The sequence below is a fragment of the Bos mutus genome, chromosome 16 (genome assembly GCF_027580195.1).
Source record: "Bos mutus isolate GX-2022 chromosome 16, NWIPB_WYAK_1.1, whole genome shotgun sequence".
Lineage (NCBI taxonomy): Eukaryota > Metazoa > Chordata > Mammalia > Artiodactyla > Bovidae > Bos > Bos mutus.
This window is the reverse complement of record NC_091632.1, coordinates 50242853-50263307: the sequence shown is the minus strand read 5'-3', so window position 1 is coordinate 50263307 and position 20455 is coordinate 50242853. Positions and strand designations below refer to the sequence as shown.

The 20455-nt window shown below is 38.0% G+C and overlaps 1 protein-coding gene across 1 annotated transcript in view; it reads left to right on the top strand.

The window, feature by feature from the left end:
• The window catches only part of RGS7 (regulator of G protein signaling 7), a 486897-nt gene that overhangs the window by 444141 nt on the left and 22301 nt on the right, over positions 1–20455 (top strand). The window contains 5 exon segments of the mRNA XM_070385326.1: positions 7834–7908; positions 16293–16391; positions 17592–17653; positions 18619–18729; positions 19977–20102. Coding sequence (XP_070241427.1) covers positions 7834–7908; positions 16293–16391; positions 17592–17653; positions 18619–18729; positions 19977–20102 — 473 coding nt within the window.

Below are 20455 nucleotides of genomic sequence, written 5' to 3'. Positions count from 1 at the left end.
CAGTAAAGACCCAGCACAGCCAGTAAACAAGAGATTATATCAAAAAAGCCAACTCCTTCAAAAAAAGGGGAGAAGAATTCCAGCCACAGACAACTTCTTTCAGTTTGTGTGTAGCATTTAGTAGATGAGTAGGTCAGCCAAGCTGAAAGGATCAGAAGTTAAATCAATTGGCAAGTACCCAAGAAGAGAAAGAAAAGTTTGAATTGGATCTTTAAAAAATATCCTGAGGTTGAACACTTTAAAAACCTAGAATTGCTTTGTATAAGAATACCTGTGGCGGATTCATTTTGATATTTGGCAAAACTAATACAATTATGTAAAGTTTAAAAATAAAATTAAAAAAAAAAGAATAAGGGATCATTTTAACTGAGGTACAATATGTTGCAAATTGAATTTTTAAAACTGGTACAGTGTTACAGAAGGACAGATCATTTTCAATAATGTATTTGTTTGACCCAATAATTAACATATATTCAAAATGTTAATTCTCCCAGAGTCAAGTCTGAATTTTTAATTTCCAGGAATGTGTGTATCTCTTACTGTCAGCTCCATTTGCTGCCTGATTCTTAAATCTCCACTTATTTGTCCCTTAGGACATTGTTTTGCAGTTACATATCAGCCATACTGATTGAATTTAGGGAGTTGTTTTCTCCATTACTTTTAATAGTGCTGTTCTTCATCAAAGAATCCTTCAGGTATCCCAAGTTATCCTGAACTCAGGTTTGCCTTCTGCTACAGGTAATAAAAATGCATTATGTCATGAGAAGAAATAAGTGATTTTTAAGTTCTTTTAAATAAAATGTCAACAGTGAAACCAAGAATTCCAGCTTCTGTTTTGCAACTCTTTAAGACACTTAAGTGAGCACTGTGTCAGTAATAGTTCTCAATAGTATGCTCCTTTTGCCCCAGCAGGAATGGATTCCAAGACATTAAATTCTGCTTTTAGCAAACAATATTACAGTAGTGTTACAACACAGGTTAGTTTTGTTGAAAATAAATTCTCCTTTGAATCACTAGAAATAGTTCTTTTCTAGGCCAATGTAAATGCAATTGTATTATTTCTTAAATCCAACAGTAATGTATACTTCATTATATCTGTAAAATAGTACATATTTGACCATTTTTACTGAGTGCCTACTTGGTAATGGTACTGTCATTTGTGTCTTATTGGGAAGATACGTTTTGAACATTTCAAGTGAATCTGTTGCCAGCTAGTGGTATGGGTTTGGGTGGACTCCGGGAGTTGGTGATGGACAGGGAGGCCTGGCGTGCTGCGGTTCATGGGGTCGCAAAGAGTCGGACACGACTGAGCGACTGAACTGAACTGAACTGAGTGGTACATATTATATGTGCTTCAAAAGGATAACTGCCTTTTCAAAATAACCAAGGGGCACATCAAATTTACTTAAAAGCAAAGTTTTAAAAAAATCTTTATCTGCCACATTGGTGAAGAACAGCAGTATTCATGTAAGAATGGATGTCTGGAATGTCCTCTTGACGTGTAATGCCCTCTGCCATCTACTGCCTAGTCCTTAGGCTCCCACACCGTGATGATACATCTGTCTGGCATCCTTACTATATTAACAGAATAATGAGGTATGGTCATACCTTCATTTTTATACCTTACCACTTATCACTAGATTTAGATACAAAAATAAATTTTCTTAAAATTATTTAAAAAATTCCAAAGAAATATTCCCATATTTCACCCACTTCAGTGCCTGATTTCTGAAAGTAGTTATTTTGAAATGACATTAATTATTCAGAAATACACCAGAGGGCTTTGAGTATTGAAGCTTTTTCAGTCTTCAAGAATCCCCTATGTAAGCTTAGATACCAGAGACCGGTCTAAGCATTAGCTTCCTAAGGGGCTCTTTAGAAATGAAAGGAAGCTGGAAGTCCACTGAGACAAGCATCCCAGGTTCAGTTTATTATTTTAACCATTGTGCCATAGCAAAAAATTTTGAACTAGCATATTTCATTAGCCTGGAATGGGAGCTGAGTTATGGGACATTACCTCAGGGTTCAGTCTTCTAATAATATTTACTTTTAGGATCTATGACTTCTCATTAATTTGCTGATCAATGGTGTTAAAAATTGGTTCAAGTAGAATTTTAGATGTTTGCTAAGGGCTCATTCACTAAATTTGAAAGACCAAAATTTTTTAACTTTGAAAAGGAAAATTCTCTTTGAGAGGGCAGTCAGATACATTTTTATACAAGGAGAAAATATCTTTCTACTTCGTGCCTTCAGTGGTTGACACAATTTCTAGGGCCATTTATAAATACCCATTTGGTATGACTTGGTATGAAGTAAGATTGATTTAGAATTCTAGCTTATAACAGAAGGAGCTTTCAAGTTCTATTAGTTCAGACTCCTCTTGTGTATATAGAAAATATATTTTCTGGTGGTTTTTTTTTTTTTATAATTGGCCTATTTATCTCAGAAACATTGGAAGAATAGTCTTCAATGTGTGTGCTCTGTATGATGCAATCATTTAAAGCATCTGCTAGGTAAATTTGGGTAAGTGATCACACTTTCCGTTTTCTTCCACCTTTCCCTGCTTCTATGCAAGGTAGTTTTGATAGGAGTGTGGAGTATAAATGCTTTGTTTTTATATGATCTCATACAGTGGAGAAAGGGTCAACCATCCACAGGACTTCTGGCTTCTTTCTGATTTCTGCTTTAGATACGTCAGTCGAGTTTATTCCTGGGACTGCTCTCATGGGAATACCATCTCATCTTTGGGTGCTCACTGGAGTTTGTATTCCAGACATTTGTGCTACCAACATAAAAATCCCTGCACACTTTGGCCTTGTCTCAACCTCAGGTTCCCATCCATCTATTAGTCTCAGAACTTCTGCCTCCTTTACCACTGAGACATGCAACAACATCTGGATCTCTTGCCTACTTCCTACAGGCCCTAAGAAATACTATCTCAGTTTTATCTCTCTTGCCAACTCCAATTGTAAAGATTCACATTGAGTGTGATGGCATGTGGTGATTCTTCTAGGTAAGCGGGACCAGCTATCCAACCCACACATTATAGGCTCCCTCATAATTGACTGGGCATTTCTATCACTCTTTTCATTCTGCCTGGGCTTTCTTCTCCAGAGGAAGAAAATGAGGACACATGTTGGATGCTGCGTCTTACTTTTATTTCTCTTTTCCCCCTCAGTTAAAAGGGACATGCCTTCCTTTTCCTGTATATCACATTCTCATTTATCCCACTCCTTAAAGTATAGAAGAAAATCTTCTGTGATCTGTCTTGTCATGCTTGACTCTTGATATATCAATAAGAGCTTAAGGAATTTCAGTGTCTACCATTCTCTAATAAGCTTAGGGGTAGAAGGCTGCAAGGAAATGGAAATTGAATGGGAAATGAACACACACTGCTTTAATATTTATAAAACATTATCTTTGTCACTTCTAGATCAATGGGTATGAATTTTTGTTGCCCAGTTGCTCAGTCTTGTCTGACTTTTTGCGACCCATGCAGCACACCAGGCTTCCCTGTCCTTCAACATCTCCCAGAGCTTGCTCAAACTCATGTCCACTGAGTCAGTGATGCCATCTGACCATCTCATCCTCTGTTATCCCCGTCTCCTTCAGTCTTTCCCAGCATCAGGGCTTTTTCTAATGAGTTGGCTTTGCATCAGGTGGCCAAAGTATTGGAGCTTCAGCATTAGTCCTTCCGATGAATGTTCAGGATTGATTTTCTTTAGGATTGACTGGTTTGAACTCCTTGCTGTCCAAGGGATTCTCAAAAGAGTCTTCTCCAGCACCACAGTCTGAAAGCATCAATTGAGAAGGCGATGGCACCCCACTCCAGTACTCTTGCCTGGCAAATCCCATGGACGGAGGAGCCTGGTAGGCTGCAGTCCATGGGGTCGCTAAGAGTCGGACACGACTGAGCGACTTCACTTTCACTTTTCACTTTCATGCATTGGAGAAGGAAATGGCAACCCACTCCAGTGTTCTTGCCTGGAGAATCCCAGGGATGGGGGATCCTGGTGGGCTGCCGTCTATGAGGTCACACAGAGTCAGACATGATTGAAGTGACTTAGCAGCGGCAGCCTTCTTTATGGTCCAACTCTCACATTCGTACATGACTACCGGAAAAACCATAGCTTTGACAAGATGGTCTTTTGTAAGCAAAGTGATGTCTCTGCTGTGTAATATGCTGTCTAGGTTTGACATAGATTTTCTTTCAAGGAGCAAGTGTCTATGAATCCTGGCTGCATATTAAAATCATCAGTGAGAGAGGATATGGAATGGCTGGTAGTGGGGGAGAGAGGACTTGTTAATGTACACTTATACTAGAACCAGCCACAGAAAATTAAATCAGAATATCAAATATTGATCAGTCTGATGCCGATAAAGTTTAAGTGAATCGCTCAGTGTCAGTTAGTAAATAAGTCTCACACAGGAGGGTGCTCTTCCTTTCTCCGACACTTCTAAGCAGATCATGGTGCTAAACCAGCTGCTTCTGTTGTTTTTGAAAAAATTATTTATTTACTATTTATTTTTGGCTGAGTTTGCCTTTTGTTGCTGTGTGGGCTTTCTTTAGCTGCATCAAGTTGGGGCTGCTCTCTACTTGTGGTGTGCAGGCTTCTCACGACAGCGGCTATTCTAGTTGCGGAGCATGGGTTCTAGGCACATGGGCTTCCATAGTTCTGGCTCGGTAGTTGTGGCTCACAGGCTCAGGGTGCAGGCTCAGAAGTTGTGACGCACAGGCTTAGGTGCTCCATGGCATATGGGATCTTCCTGGACCAGGGGTCGACCGTGCATCCCCTGTGTTGGCAAGTGGATTGTTAACCACTGGACCACCAGGGAAGTTCTTTTCTTTTATAAATTATTTATTTATTTACTTATTTTTGGCTGTGCTATTTCTATTCTTAAATAGATATGCAAACCACATTTATAGTTTATTTAATGTTTACAGGAAATGGCAACCCACTCCAGTGTTCTTGCCTGGATAATCCCATGGACGGAGGAGCCTGGTGGGCTACAGTCCACGGGGTCGCAAAGAGTCAGACATGACTGAGCGACTTCACTTTCACTTTCACTTAATGTTTACAGGGCAGTGTATTATAGTATATATATATTTCACATACAACCTACAAAGAAAACAATTCAAGAGAAAAATGCTTTCTTCATTTACTTCTTTATCCCTTACAACATTGTAGTGGAGTATTGTCACAATGGTTGTACTGTCAGGAGAAGGGTCTCTAAGAAAAATGTCCTAGGTTCTCATTATACAAAGAGCTAATCCCTATTGCTTGCCAGTGCTTGTGTAGAACAACTTATTTCTCTATCACATCAGTGCTGCCTTTCGCCCTTGCCTCTATATCCTCCTAGCTCCTCAAACTCATTTTCTCCACTTTCATATTTTCTCTGGAGTCACTTTCAAGGGTAACTGATGATCTTTCAGTCTGTGGAGAGAAAATAGAGAAATTGAGCAGAGATATACAATGTAATAATTTTAACTAGTACCAGAGATCCCTGCATCCTGTGTCAAAAGTTGCAAGTAAAGGAAATACAACCATGTAACTACTAACTTCCAATCACATCTGAAGGATAAGTGATGTCTAAGGAATGCTCAAACTACCACACAATTGCACTCATCTCACACACTAGGAAACTAATGCTCAAAATTCTCTAAGCCAGGCTTCAGCAATACATGAACTGTGAAATTCCAGATGTTCAAGCTGGTTTTAGAAAAGGCAGAGGAACCAGAGATCAAATTGCCAACATCCATTGGGTCATCAAAAAAAGCAAGAGAGTTCCAGAAAAACATCTATTTCTGCTTTATTGACTATGCCAAAGCCTTTGACTGTGTGGATCAAAATAAACTGTGGAAAATTCTGAAAGAGATGGGAATACCAGACCACCTGACCTGCCTCTTGAGAAATCTGTATGCAGGTCAGGAAGCAACAGTTAGAACTGGACATGGAACAGACTGGTTCCAAATAGGAAAAGGAGTACGTCAAGGCTGTATATTGTCACTCTGCGTATTTAACCTATATGCAGAGTACATCATGAGAAATGCTGGGCTGGAAGAAGCAGAAGCTGAAATCAAGATTGCTGGGAGAAATATCAATAACCTCAGATATGCAGATGACACCACCTTTATGGCAGAAAGTGAAGAGGAACTAAAAAGCCTCTTAATGAAAGTGAAAGAGGAGAGTGAAAAAGTTGACTTAAAGCTCAACATTCAGAAAACGAAGATCATGGCATCCGGTCCCATCACTTCATGGGAAATAGATGGGGAAACAGTGGAAACAGGGTCAGACTTTATTTTGGGGGGCTCCAAAATCACTGCAGATGGTGATTGCAGCCATGAAATTAAAAGACGTTTACTCCTTGGAAGGAAAGTTATGACCAACCTAGATAGCATATTCAAAAGCAAAGACATTACTTTGCCAACAAAGGTCCGTCTAGTCAAGGCTATGGTTTTTCCAGTAGTCATGTATGGATGTGAGAGTTGGACTGTGAAGAAGGCTGAGCACCGAAGAATTGATGCTTTTGAACTGTGGTGTTGGAGAAGACTCCTGAGAGTCCCTTGGACTGCAAAGAGATCCAACCAGTCCATTCTAAACGAGATCAGCCCTGGTTGTTCATTGGAAGGAATGATGCTAAAGCTGAAACTCCAGTACTTTGGCCACCTCATGCGAAGAGTTGACTCATTGGAAAAGACTCTGATGTTGGGAGGGATTGGGGGCAGGAGGAGAAGGGGACGACAGAGGATGAGATGGCTGGATGGCATCACTGACTCGATGGACGTGAGTTTGAGTGAACTCCAGGAGTTGGTGATGGACAGGGAGGCCTGGAGTGCTGCACTTCATGGGGTCGCAAAGAGTCGGACAGGACTGAGCAACTGAACTGAACTGAAGGACCTTTCTCCATTAAGATCTCAAGTATTTTTAATCTCCTTTCTTCTGTTTCCTGATTTGTGTTTTCTCTCTCCCACCCTCTCTCTCTTTCCTTTTCTTCTTCCTTCTCCTACCTCTTCCTTTTTCTTTCTCCCTCCCTCCTTTTCTCTTCTCCAAATAAGAAAGAAGCTTTAGAGTTCTTTGTTTCTTTGCAACAGAAAAATAAATGTGGCAAAATGATATTCCTGTGGTTGTCAAAAATCAAGGAGCAAACTGTAAACTTTTCCTCCAACCCACCCTGTTTGAAAGGGGCTCACCTGTCTATGGAAAGGGAAAAAGAAAAGAATTCTGAAAAGAAGCATGGTCTGTTGATTACCAGTTGCTTTCTTCATCTTCCACATTTTGACCATTAACTCCACTGCACATTCTGTCTACAGACAAACAAATATTCCAAGTCACTGGATGTCACTGATCCCTGTAGAAAAATTTCTCTGGGATTTGAGCTGGTTCAACTGAATGCCATTGATTTTCTAACTTAGGAGATGCACACCACCGTCTAATAAGTGTCATCTCATCCAGATAATGTAGACTCTGAGGGAAGCTGAATGCAGATATCAGCTGGGGGCATCACCTTATTTGGTCTCTGGATATCCTTGCTCTGAATCTGTTGGGTTAGCAGCTAACACTCACTTTCACATGCAGATCTCTTGTATTTCTTTTTCCTGTTTCTCTGTTAGTTATTCTAGAACGGTATCTGAAGACTTTTAAACTTAAGATGTCAAAGAACGCAGTGCATTTTCTCACTGGATAACTGCCCAGAGAAGAGGCTGGGGCCATTTGGACAGGGCTGCTGGGGGCTTGTGTCATCACAGCGTTTACTCGGGTCCTGGAGAGTGAATGTGCACATCAGAAACTTTACACCCAAAGATTTCTTTGTCTCTCTGTTTTCCATTTCTAGCCTGGATGTGTAAATACCACTGAAGTGGACATTAAGAAGTCATCCAGAATGAGAAATCCACACAAAACACGAAAGGTAAAATCAACATTTGTTGTTCTGATCTTGCAATGTGTTGTACTGTGTATGATCTCAGGTGGCCTCGGCCTGCAGTGGCTAAAGTGGGGCTTCAGTTCCCTGGCCAGAGATTGAGGCCAGGTCACAACAGTAAGAGCACGGCATCTAGCCACTAAACCAGTGGTCAGTGACAAGGGCCGTGCCCCTTCAACTTTGCAGAAATGAATTTCCTGAGATAGAAAGTAGTGAAAAAGTATTTATTAAGAGAAAAAAAGAGTATATTACATGTGACTAGACACATGGGTGGACTTAGGAGAGTCCCTGAGTCACGCCCTCTTGGCAGTTTGAATTACTTTTATGGGGAAATTCTTCCTGGTTTCTTTTGGCCAATCATTTTAATTTGCCTGGTTTGCAGTCCATATTTGGTGAATCTAGGACCCCCTCCCCGCCCCAATGTGCGTGCACACATTTCTTAGCCAAGATGGATTTCACAGAAAAGGCGTATGGGTAGAACATCCCTTGGCATCATTCCCCTTTGGCCTCCAAGGAGCCTTTCTGCACATGTGTGGTCAGGGAAGTCTCCTGACTTCAAGAATGAGAAATATGTGGTCTGGCAGGGCCCTGCCTCCCCACTTAATTGTCCTGCTACTCTCTTCTTGGATTTTCAGTCCACAGGGAATGAATCTCGTCACTTTACCCTGTAGGGAGCTGGGGGAGCATCTACCTCCTGCCTCATTTAGAGGACGTCAACCACAAAAACAAAAAACAAACAAAAAAACCCTCTTCTTCCATTTCATGAGTCCTTTATAGCATATTCCCTGCTCTTCCCTGTTACTTGGCTAGAAGAAAATCTGGAGGTTCAAGCCCTGGACTTCTGTCAGTTCCTCTCTCACCAGGAAATAGACCCCGTCCTGATTCTCAAACATGCCAAGGTCTCAAGGTGTGGAGGTGGCTGTGACAGGAGAGCTGAGAGGAGAGCCATTAGCAGAAAAGGTATCTCTTTCAGAGCTCAGGAAATGAGGGAAAATAAATACAGATTATCTGAGAACAAGTGGTACTCATGAGAGACAGGCATTGTTAGAGAAAAATTTGAAGAAAAAGACATCATCATAAAGATGTTTAATTATAGGTACTGTATGAAGACCACATTTCAATATCAAAATTTTGTGGCATAACTATAGGATGGTGACAGTAGGTTTAGGATCTCTTATATGAGGAAGTATGTAACAAAAATGAAGTGCTATCCTGAATTCAATGACGTTTTATACAATCTTTTGAAAACACATAGCCGAAGTACCTACACTTTTTAATGTAACACATACATATAGAAGGCATTTTTTTCTTTGGGCTTCCCTGTGGCTCAGACAGTTATTATAGAATATATTTTTCAATGATAAAGAATCTGCCTGCAGTGCAGGAGCCCCAGGAGATCTGGGTTTGATCCTTTGGCTGAGAAGGTTCCCTGGAGGAAGGCATGGCAACCCACTCCAGTATTCTTGCCAGAGAATCCCATGGACAGAGGAGCCTGGTGGCTATAGTCCATAGGGTCTCAAAGAGTCGGAAATGATTGAAGCCACGTAGCACACACACACACAGATTCGTTTTGAACTTCCCTGGTGGCTCAGATGGTAAATATAGATGGTTTATATTTATTCCATAAAAAATGATGCACATAAAGTTACCTGGCCTGTAGTAGTCACTCTGAGGACACAGCCAAAGGTCAGTGCCACTAGATCAAACCATTGCACAGAGTTCAAGACCTTCTCTTCCATAGCTTTTTACTTATGCAGCGTTTTCTGGGATATGTGTCCAGGCAGCAGGTACTAAGTTTTTTCTGTAGTCTAATTTCTTAATGTCTTTTTCTTCCATCCCTAGAAATAAGCATTATAGTCAAAGGCCCCACTATGGTCCACGTACCTTTTTTTTCTTTTGTTCTTTTAAAACTGTTTACCTTGATGTTAGGATAAAGAAGCCACAGGAAAAGTGCCATGAAATCCATTCAGGTGAGGTGCTCAAAAGCTTTTGGTCCTAGCATGTCTCTGAGAAGGCAAAGCCAGACGGCAGCAAGCCTGTTGGCCCCTCTCTCTTATGATCAGGCCTGGGCACTTCCTCTCACCCTCCGCTCACAGCGTGGCCTAGTGTACCGGGACTAGCTTTGTGGTTCCAAATTCAAACATGCAATCAGCTACCCCAGAGTGCATTAAGTCACTTCTCACTACTTCCTGAATTTTGAAGAGGTCAAAATATATTACTTTGTGTCTGGTTTCCCCTATAGACACCAGCTGAGATGTGCTCTGAATCACACAGGAAAGTATCTGAATTGATGAGATAGAACTTAAAGATTAGTAAATTTACACTGTCCCTGGAGCTCTTGTACTCAAGTGATGGTGTCCTGCCAGTGCTTCACACTGCATCATTGTTTTTGAAAACTTGGAAATCATTAGTTTTCAGTGTTGCTCTTCAGATACCATCAGCCCTCACTGAATGGTAGAAAAACATTGTCATAGCAAAGTGAAATGTTGTAAAAAGTGGAACCATGGAGCTCAACTCTATTGGTCTAGTTGGTAGCGTAATTTCCCGTGAATCAATAACAGTAGAACTAGAGAACTAATAGCAGAGCTGTATAGCACTAAAACCACTAGAGAAAAACAGAATTCCTGCAGGATGCAGATAGCGTACATACCCTTGTTCTTAACAATTGGAGAATACTGATTTTCTCACCTTCTGATAAATACAGCTTTTCATACTGAGAAGTACTGGATTTTCTTTAATTTTCACCAGCAATGTTACTTTATATAAAAGGTTATAGGACTCTAAGTCACATACTGGTTTGTCTTTAGAATTATTACCACTTGTGCTTTAGCTCATATTTGGCTAGGAACTGGAATGATCCATTCAATCAGCAGATTTAGCAAATCTCTACTTTATGCCAGGTATGTACTGGTCTTTCGTTATTCAAAAATAAATGAGACAGGCATGGCCTTGCTCCCATAACTTACGGTCTTAATGAGAGTACACATATTGAGCAAGCAAACAAAGCAAATGTGTGTATTTATGTGATATATATACTAGTATATAACAGTTGACAAAATTGTGTGAGATATATATACATATATATATATGCTAGTATGCTCTGGCTATTCTAACAAAATGCTACAGCCTGGGGAGCTTAAACAATAGGAATTTATTTTCTTCCAGTTCTGGAGACTGGAAATCTGAGACCAAGGTGCTGGTAAATTTGGTTCCTGATGAGAGCTGTCTCTCTGGCTAGCAGATGGCCAGCTTGTGTTCTCACATGGCAGAGAGAGAGAACTCAGTGTTCCTTCTCTTCTTTTTAAGGGTACCAGCTCCATAGGATTAGGATCCCACCGTATGATCCCACTTAACCTTTATACCTCCTTTCAGACCCCATCTCCAAATGCAATCAGAGTGGGCTGCAGCACAGGAATTTGGGAGGGACACAACTCAGTCATGTTATCAAGGGCATTTAAATGGTTTGTGATTCTAAACTGTCACACCATTTTATTAATGAATAGCTTGACAACAAGAACAAACCGTTTCAACATACTCTGAAGACTTCACAGTTCTGTCCTTCAGGAGCAAGCAGTTCTGTGAGAGTCTAGACAGAAATGGCAGAGGCCAGCCTGCCACCTGTGGAAACTGCCTTCGCCTTCTGCTGTTAATTGGCAAGTGCCCTTTGTTCCTTCTCTTAGCTGTATGGTCGCCCTCTGTGCTATACTGAGGCTGGTAAGGAAGTGGAACCCCTGGACTGCACTTCATTTTTGAAAGCAGATACTGCCCTTAGTGAAGAGAGCTGCTGTTCCATTCTTTGGGATTCAGCCGTGATGATATTGCTTGTGATTATGTGTCATAGAACAAAGGACATATATGTTAAGAATAAAAGACCAAGTGAGTTCCTTAAGTATTCATTTAGCATATGTACCTGAGGAATATCAGGGTTTGGGACATTATATTTAAGTGTTTAATTTCAAATACATTTGTCAAATATGTGAAAAGAAGGCTGAGATGTATATCTGATTTGAAATACTTTTGAATAGGTAGGGCTAACCAGTGTTTAAATCTGTCTTTTTATTTGAACATACTTTACTAAAATACAAAGAAATAAGTAAAGTGTATAACCTCAATTTTCTGTGAAGGAATAATAATGAAGCATAAGCAAAAATACCTGGGGAAAGAAATGGCAATCCATTCCAGTATTCTTACCTGGAAAATCCCATGGACAGAAAAGCCTGGCAGGCTGGTCTGTGGGGTTGCAAAGAGTCAGACACGACTTAACAACTGAGCACAAGTGGAAATAAATCAGCCTAATCTAGGCAAATTTTAAGGGGCACTATGTACCTGATTTTCTTCATCTGATTCTAAAATTTTAACTCTAATAAGTCAGGCTTTGTTTGTATTATGGCTAAATTTCTCCAGAGAAACAGAACCAAAAATAAGGAGATATATAGATATCTGTATGCAGAGAGAAAGAGAGAGAGATTTATTTTAAGGTACCAACTCACATGATTGTAAAAGGCTTGGCAAGTCCAAAATCTGATGAGGTAGGCCAACAAGCTAGGGATCCAGGGAAGAATTGCCATCTGTTGGCAGGATTTCCTCTTGCTTGGTTGGTGGAGGTCTTTTTGTTCTATTTAGGTCTTCAACTGATTGGATGCAAATGCATTATTGAAGATATTCTGCTTTACTCAGGATCCATTTATTTAAGTTTTAATCTCACCCAAAAATCATGCTTATAGAAACACCCGAAATAATGTCTGATCCAATATCTGAGCACCATGGTCCAGTCAAGTTGCCACATAAGATCACCCTTCTATATGACAATTGCTAGAAGAGGTCCTAGAACAACACAAAACATAAAGAAAAATGACAAAAGCATTTGTGCTTACACGACTGCAGCCACACTTCAGATCGTTTCCTATAACTGTAGAACCCACATTTCAAAACAACAGCAAGTTGTTTACTGTCTCATCATCTTTCTTTCCTGTGTTACTTGCATTTGAACATAATGGCATGTAATATTTTAGTTAACAGCTAAAGTGCACATCCTGGAAGAACAGTTAGCAAATTCATGATTAATGCCTAGTTTTCCTGCTATTAATGCAGTGGTTGTAGCTGTTTATACTTTAAAAGATTGGTATTTCTTTACTTCCATATGCCAAATGTGGAAATTTAAATTTTAATGTGTTACATAACAGAATAAACTATTCATATCTTAGTGCAGCACAAAAATGTTTTAAGTAAGAAGTACAATACATTTGCAGGCAAGAGAAACTGCTCAAAATAGATGAAAGAGAGGAATATTCTAAAACCTTAGGAATAGGCAGGGAGTTAGCCTAGATATTCCTGGATGCAGAGATGTGGACGCTGGCAAACTTTCTCTCTCAATCTTCTCTAGTCTCCTTTCACTGCTCTGTCTCTGCACTGGCTTCTTCCACATGGCATCGGACATAGTCCTAATTATTCTCCAGTCGAGCTGAGCATCCCCCCTCCTCCACCCATCACCAGTTAGAAAAATCCCAGATATTGCACTCCACATAAAAAAGCATAGAAACTTCCTTCACTCTTTAGTTCTTAAAGTGCCTTCCCCTTGACCAAAAATAAAGGAAAGAATTGTCTTATCTCTTCTGAGATGTAAAAGGAGATCACATATGAACAGATTTATGTAGAAAGTCAAATCTGTTTCATTTAATGAATAACCTATTCAGTATTCATTAGGATGGTACTGCATATGTAAAGTGTTAATCCAGGCACCCTGAGGAACAACAAAAAAAAGGTGTTATAAGTCAAAGCATCTTGATTTAGTAATTATCTTTCCTATTAAAACTCAAAGTGGATCCAAATTAGTTAATTTTCCCCATCTGCAAATATTAAGACACTGAGACAATTTCATTTCTCTTTTTCTCTAGCCCTATCCGCTCTATGCCAAGACTTCTAATATATTTCAGTTTTCTAAAAGGTGCAAATCCTTTTACATTGCAAATGATCCTCATAACTTATTGGCCAAAATAGGACCAATTTTCTTACCTCCTTTATGCATGAAGTAAGCCTTGAGCATAAAATTGTATTATTTGTGGCTATTTTCACTCTAGCCAACAATCAAAGTTAAAAGCTATTACTGATCCCCAGAAAATGAAAGGTACCCTGAATGAGGAAAGAGAGAATTCATGATGTTTACTTACATATAAGACAAAAAAGGAAATGTCCCAGTAACCTCAGAACCAGTGGCCAGGCTGCTGGAAGACTATTTGAAACAGCACCGCCCGATGGTTTGGGTGTTTTATGGAACTTCATGATGATCATTGAAGTGCATGTATATTGAAATAATCATAGAAATGTAGAGATAGAAGGTGATTTATTAATTATTTTACTTCTTTGGCACCATAAATTGTGGTATTTTTCTAGCACTCTTTTAAATTATTTTAAATCTTAACCAACAAACTCACTGTTAGAACTGTCAGCTGTCTTGTCTTTAAAACATTTTTTACATGAACTAGAGATTCTTATTAAAGAACCTTAAGTAATTAAACCAAGGTTAAGTGAGAATGTAAAGTTTACACCTTAGATGTCTTTTTTATTTTCTTTATCAAAAATTAGTATGATACAACTAAAAAAATAGCAGACATTAGAAAGTATAAGCGTTTCATAATTGGTGGTCTTTCGCTTCACTAATTTTAAAATACCCACCTCAACTGTTACTTCGGAGTTCAGAGGGTTATGTTATTTAGTCACCCTCAAACACAGCTAGTAGCAGTTCATACAGACCTTTCTTCAGTGAAAATTAAGTCTCTTTGTATTCCAGGTACTGTACTCTTGTCATTCTTTTCTTTCATAATACTTATCACAGTTTTAATCATATGTTTATCTATGTGATTCTTTGTGTAACCATTAGGTCATAAGTTCCAAGGAAGGAGGAAGCATACCTATTTTTGTTTACATCTATATCCCTAATGCTCAACAATTATATACAGCATATAATAGGTGTTTGATACATGTTGAGTGAATGATGGAAGGAAAGAAAAAGACAGTCCAAGCCATTTAGTTCAGTCCAGTTAGTAATTAACTGACATCACGTGTGCTAGTCTTTGGGTTGAAATGTATGCCCAGTGACAAGAATTGAGTTTCAAGGAGGTTGGAGCTATGTCAAAAGAGGGAAAATTGAAGTACCTACCAAAGATAGTCAGAAAAGCAAGTCAAATATGTTAAAGGTGGGCTAAGAGCAAAATAGTGGGAACTCACAAGGGAAAAGTGCCCAGGTACAGAGCCAAAAGGTTAACATTAAGAAGAGGTAGAATCTAGGTGAAAACAGGTCAGTTAACAGAACGAATTTAAATTTAGAGTTACTGGTAAGGTTGGTGATGGGCCTGAAAATTGGCTTGGTTAAACATCTTCCCTTTTCTGATTTCAATAGCTTCTTTCCACTATTTGGCAACTTTAATTTTGTAGGGCTTGTGAAACTTTGTCACGTCCTCGTCCATCCTCACGTCCAATGGAAAAGTGCTTAGAAGCTAACATTAAATTCTTTATTTTAAAGTAACAGTGCTTTAATAGTAAAGAAAAAGTAACTTGGCCTCTCCCTTGAGTTGACATGTAAGATGTCTCACCTTCAGTTAGGGATGAATTTTTGTTCTTGAAGTCCCCAGATTTTTGTTTATATTTACTAAGCAATGGGTCTTTCCCAAAAAAGAGCATTCCCAAATAGTAGGGTTCACCTTTTGACAAAATTGTAAAGAAGCACTTGGATATTAAGAATTTCAAAGATGTATAAAACCTTAGGGGTCACTGACGTTTGTAAATGGTACCTACTGAAACCAAATGACAAAGTCAGTATTGTGAGGTAAATGGCCTAATGTTGAGCTGGGAAAGCAGAAACATTCTGGTGTGTCTTTGATGATACCATCAGAGACAAAATCAGCACTGGAATTCTTGACCTGATTTCTCTCCTTATTACTCCATTCCTTTCCTATAAAACAACTAGATTATTTTTACCCTTTTGGCCTTATTACATTTTTATTCTATTATATATCCACCTCTGTTTTATTCTGAAATTAATACTTATTAGATGCTCTGTTGTGCTGTCATTTCCCAAATTAGTATTCTCAGCTCACCCCATATTTTGTCACGGTTACCTAGTTTTATTCCTATAGTCAGTTATTCTGTCAGTTAATAATGCAACCACATATTTTTTCCAAAAACTCTGTGCTTTCATTTTAGATTCATATGACATTTATGCTAGCAGTGCCTTTTGAATTTTGATAAGCTTAATCCAATATGCAGCAAAGTTTTGAGTTACCTTAATGAATATATAACACAAAATTACCTTTTAGAAAGTCTGTGAATATAAATGTAACTTTCCCTTAACATATTTCTTTTTTATTTTAATATAGTCTGTCTATGGTCTACAAAATGATATTAGAAGTCACAGTCCTACCCACACACCCACACCAGAAACTAAACCTCCCACAGAAGATGAGTTACAACAACAGGTGGGTCAACCTATAATAATGGTTTACAGAGTAGATGGTTTACAGAGTAGCCAGTGTGAAGACCAGATGTTAATGTTAATAGGAGATATTTTAAAAATTGATTTGTAGGATTGTATTTAAAATGTAATTTTAAGATATGTATTCTCTTGAAGATGTATTAATGTAAGGAGATAGTTTTCAAAACTCTTTGCTTGTTATTTCTCCAAATCCTTTTTCCTCTAATTTTTAAAAATCACACACACTGACTCACAGATGACTCCAGTATTGAGTTAGTTTATATTCCATAATTCTGTTTTAAAAAATGAGAAGACAATAGATTGGTGACATTTAGGTCATGTGTTTTCCACCTCCAATCATGTGATGTGATCTTCACAAAAGAGTGCTCAATCTTGTTTCTGCAGTACTGATCTCTAGACGCCTCTTGAAGTTTTTCCTCATTAGCACTGATGAGCAGATATATGGCTTCTTGGTATAGCAATGGTATAAATTGCTTCTTGTTGCATCTGTTGATAAATAAATAGCTTTGGCTGCAATATTTCAAAGGCAATACCAAGTGTCTCATATCAAATCATCATCAAATCTCTTGGTTAGTTGTCATGAGACTTTTTCACCTTTTGCTTATTTCTTCCTACCAACTATGTAATACATACTTTTTCTAGTATATTTATAATCACCTTGAAGGAAAAGTAACTCAGAGAGTTTTAAATTTCTACATGTTGTTATGTCCATGTGAGAATTTGCTCTGAAATGTTGATAACGTTATTAGTAAAACAAATATCATTGATGCTTTTGTTGGGCTAGTATTAGGAAGTAGGGTTTATCTTGAAATTATAGTAACAAATAGCAAATACATTTATTTTCTGAATTCACTGTTTGATGGAGAAATGTGATTCTAATTTGGATAATCACCATGAATAAATGCTTACAATTTCTATAATACTTTTAAAATAAAGTTATGTTGCTGACGTGGGCAGAACGTTCAACTCCACTGCTGTTCTAAAGCAATATTGGTTATGTGTTTACCGTCAGAGCTTAATTTTTATTAACTCTTTCAGAGCCCTCATGTTTGATTTTTTCTATAGACTGAAATATTCCTGTCTGAGAACATATTCTTGTTTAGAATTACTCAATCTATTAGAGTTTAGAGTTGAAAATTGGAGAATGTCACTACTTATGTAACTACTTATCTCTTTTTTCCAGATAAAGTATTGGCAAATACAGTTAGATAGACATCGGTTAAAAATGTCAAAAGTTGCTGATAGGTAAGTATTGTAAGATGCCCATATAAATTAAAAAATGTTCAGATGACAATTAAATGTGTTCAATATGGTCAGAGAACTGGTGGGAGGAGAATTGATATAATTGGAACCCTGTAAGAAATATTATTTTCTTTTCCCTTTTGAACATAGAAAACTTTGAAAGAGCTCTTTTGTTGCACTTCAAATGACAGAATGATCATTATTATCTTAGGTGTCTAGAAGCCCAATCTTTGTGCAACCACAATCAAATACAGAAGATAATTCCAAGGAATTGAATCTTTTCACTCTTGCTAGGAGAAATAAAACTCAATTCATTAAGTTACTTGTTGGCAACTTTGAAACTTTCTGTTAATTCTTCTTAACATTTACACTACTAAGTTATTTTATGACTTCAGAATTTGAATTAAGCTTAGATTTTTACATATTTTCTTCATTTAAATCTGTTAAGACATTTATATTCCGCACTTTGAGGCATTGCCAAATCTTACCTCTCCAGTGTTTTTCCTCTCCTTTCTCCCTTTATTTTGTTTTAAAAATAGATTTTTTTCCCCCAAAAGCATGCTGTAAGTGATTCCCCCTTTACCTAATTCCTGTAAATACTTTTGACAAAAATTGCCTTTTAACCTCTTCTCCAAGTTCAGCTAACATCTGTTCTGCTGTGGATAGGCTAGATGACCAAGGGTTGGAATTGCTCCTTGGCACTTCCTTCTATACACTGACCTTTTCCATTTTGTCTCATTTTAATGACATTAAACTGTCTCATTTTAATTCATATTGCTAAGGCATTGGGAAAGATGGAATCCTTAACCATATTTATCTTCAAAGAAGCATGAAAACTGCTATCAGATTTTATTCTATAAGCAAGCAAGGATTCCTTGGCCAGATGTTTTTATAGTGTGTCCCTTACAAAGATCAGTTTTACCTCAACCAGAGAACTAAAGAAAATGAAAATGTCTCTTTTTCTCAAGTCTGCTAAGTTACACAGAGCAGTATGTGGAATACGACCCGTTTCTTGCACCACCTGATCCTTCTAACCCATGGTTGTCTGATGATACTACCTTCTGGGAACTTGAAGCAAGGTAAGTGACATTTTCTCTTCCTTCCAAATATTTCACTTATTTCAGGATTTGAGTGATGTAAAAAGAATCCTATAGCTGACTAATTGTAAAAGTAATTTTACTCTGTGTCTACATTAACCATGATATAAAGCTCTTCTTCAAGGCAATGGTTTTTGAAACTTAGATGTTTGTATTATATCAGATTTGCATTTCCAGAAAGACTGGCACGAAAAAATCAGATGTGCAAGGGTTTCAAGGTCGACTAGTTAGGATCCTTAGTTCTTAAAATTTAGCTCATTGTTTTTAGCTTCCTTGAAAATCCACATAGCCACAAAGGTCCATCTATTCAGGTAAAATGAATGCTAAATCCATACTTACTTAAGCCCAATACAAGTATGATGCCTTTATAAATTCTGTTTTGGAACAAAATGAATTTACCATAAACACTCTAAGAGAAACTGACAAGTGTCTGACTTCTTAAGAAAACTAGAACACAATTTAAGACTCCCTGGTTTCTTTCATCAGCTATATAAGAGAAGAATTATATCACCAATCTTGACAGAGTCATAAAAAGATCACTGCATACCCCTTCACAGAGTGAGGATTTAGTATTCTGCAGCACTTAGCTAGATTGCATTTATGAACCTTCTCTTGCTTTTATGTCAGTTCAGTGGTTCTCAAATGCTTGACAAGTATATATCTCTTCATCCATAAGTTCTCAGTTTTATAGATGTGAAAGTTGGAATCCCAAAATGTTGTGACTCAGCCAGGACTATGTCACACATTTAATCAACAACAAAGTCATAAACCAGGATGTAAGCCTTTTGATTCTCAATGCATTTTCCTCCAGTACAATGTGCCACCATGAGACTTCGTAGTGTAGCGGTTAAGAAATTGAGCCCTGGCGTCAGAATGTCTGCAACATTACCTATTTGACATTGGAAAGTTATAACCCTCTATCCTTGACTTCCTCATTTATAAAATAAGAATTACAATAGTACCCATCTCAAAGTTGCTGAAGAAATCTAAAAGAGAATCCATCTCTTGGCATTTAATGCTTAATAAATGTTAGACTTTATTATTAATGCCTAACTTTCTTCTCACTACAATTTCATGCAGAGTCATCAATCAGAGGTTTTTTTTGTCCCCTGAAAAATATGTTAAAGATGGGAGCTTCAAAGAATATATGATTTTGAGGTGAAATGTAATAGCAGAATATAGAATTTGTAATGAAAGGAATATATTTGGCTTTGTTTTGTTTTCTATAGCAAAGAACCAAGTCAGCAGAGGGTAAAACGATGGGGTTTTGGCATGGATGAAGCATTGAAAGACCCAGTCGGGAGAGAACAATTCCTTAAATTTCTAGAGTCAGAATTCAGCTCAGAAAACTTAAGGTAAGACATGTTGTTTGAATCTTATATTCTAAGCAAGAGTGACCTTCTTATGATAAGTCTGGTGATTTTGCACTCGACAGACCAGTTACTATCCCACCAACATCATGATGAAGCTATGGACCTATTGAATTTCTGCCTCTTGATAGAGGAAGAAAATGTAATGAAGGCAAAGCACTTTGTCCAACATTATCACTTCTTCATAATGGTTTATTTTACACTGTCTCCTGATCTTTTAACTATGTAAATCTGATGCATTTGAAATGGACTGCATAAAGAAGTATCAGACTAGTATTTGGCAAAACAAAGAATCATCAATAATACATATGTAGTTTAATTAAAATATCACCTATTTA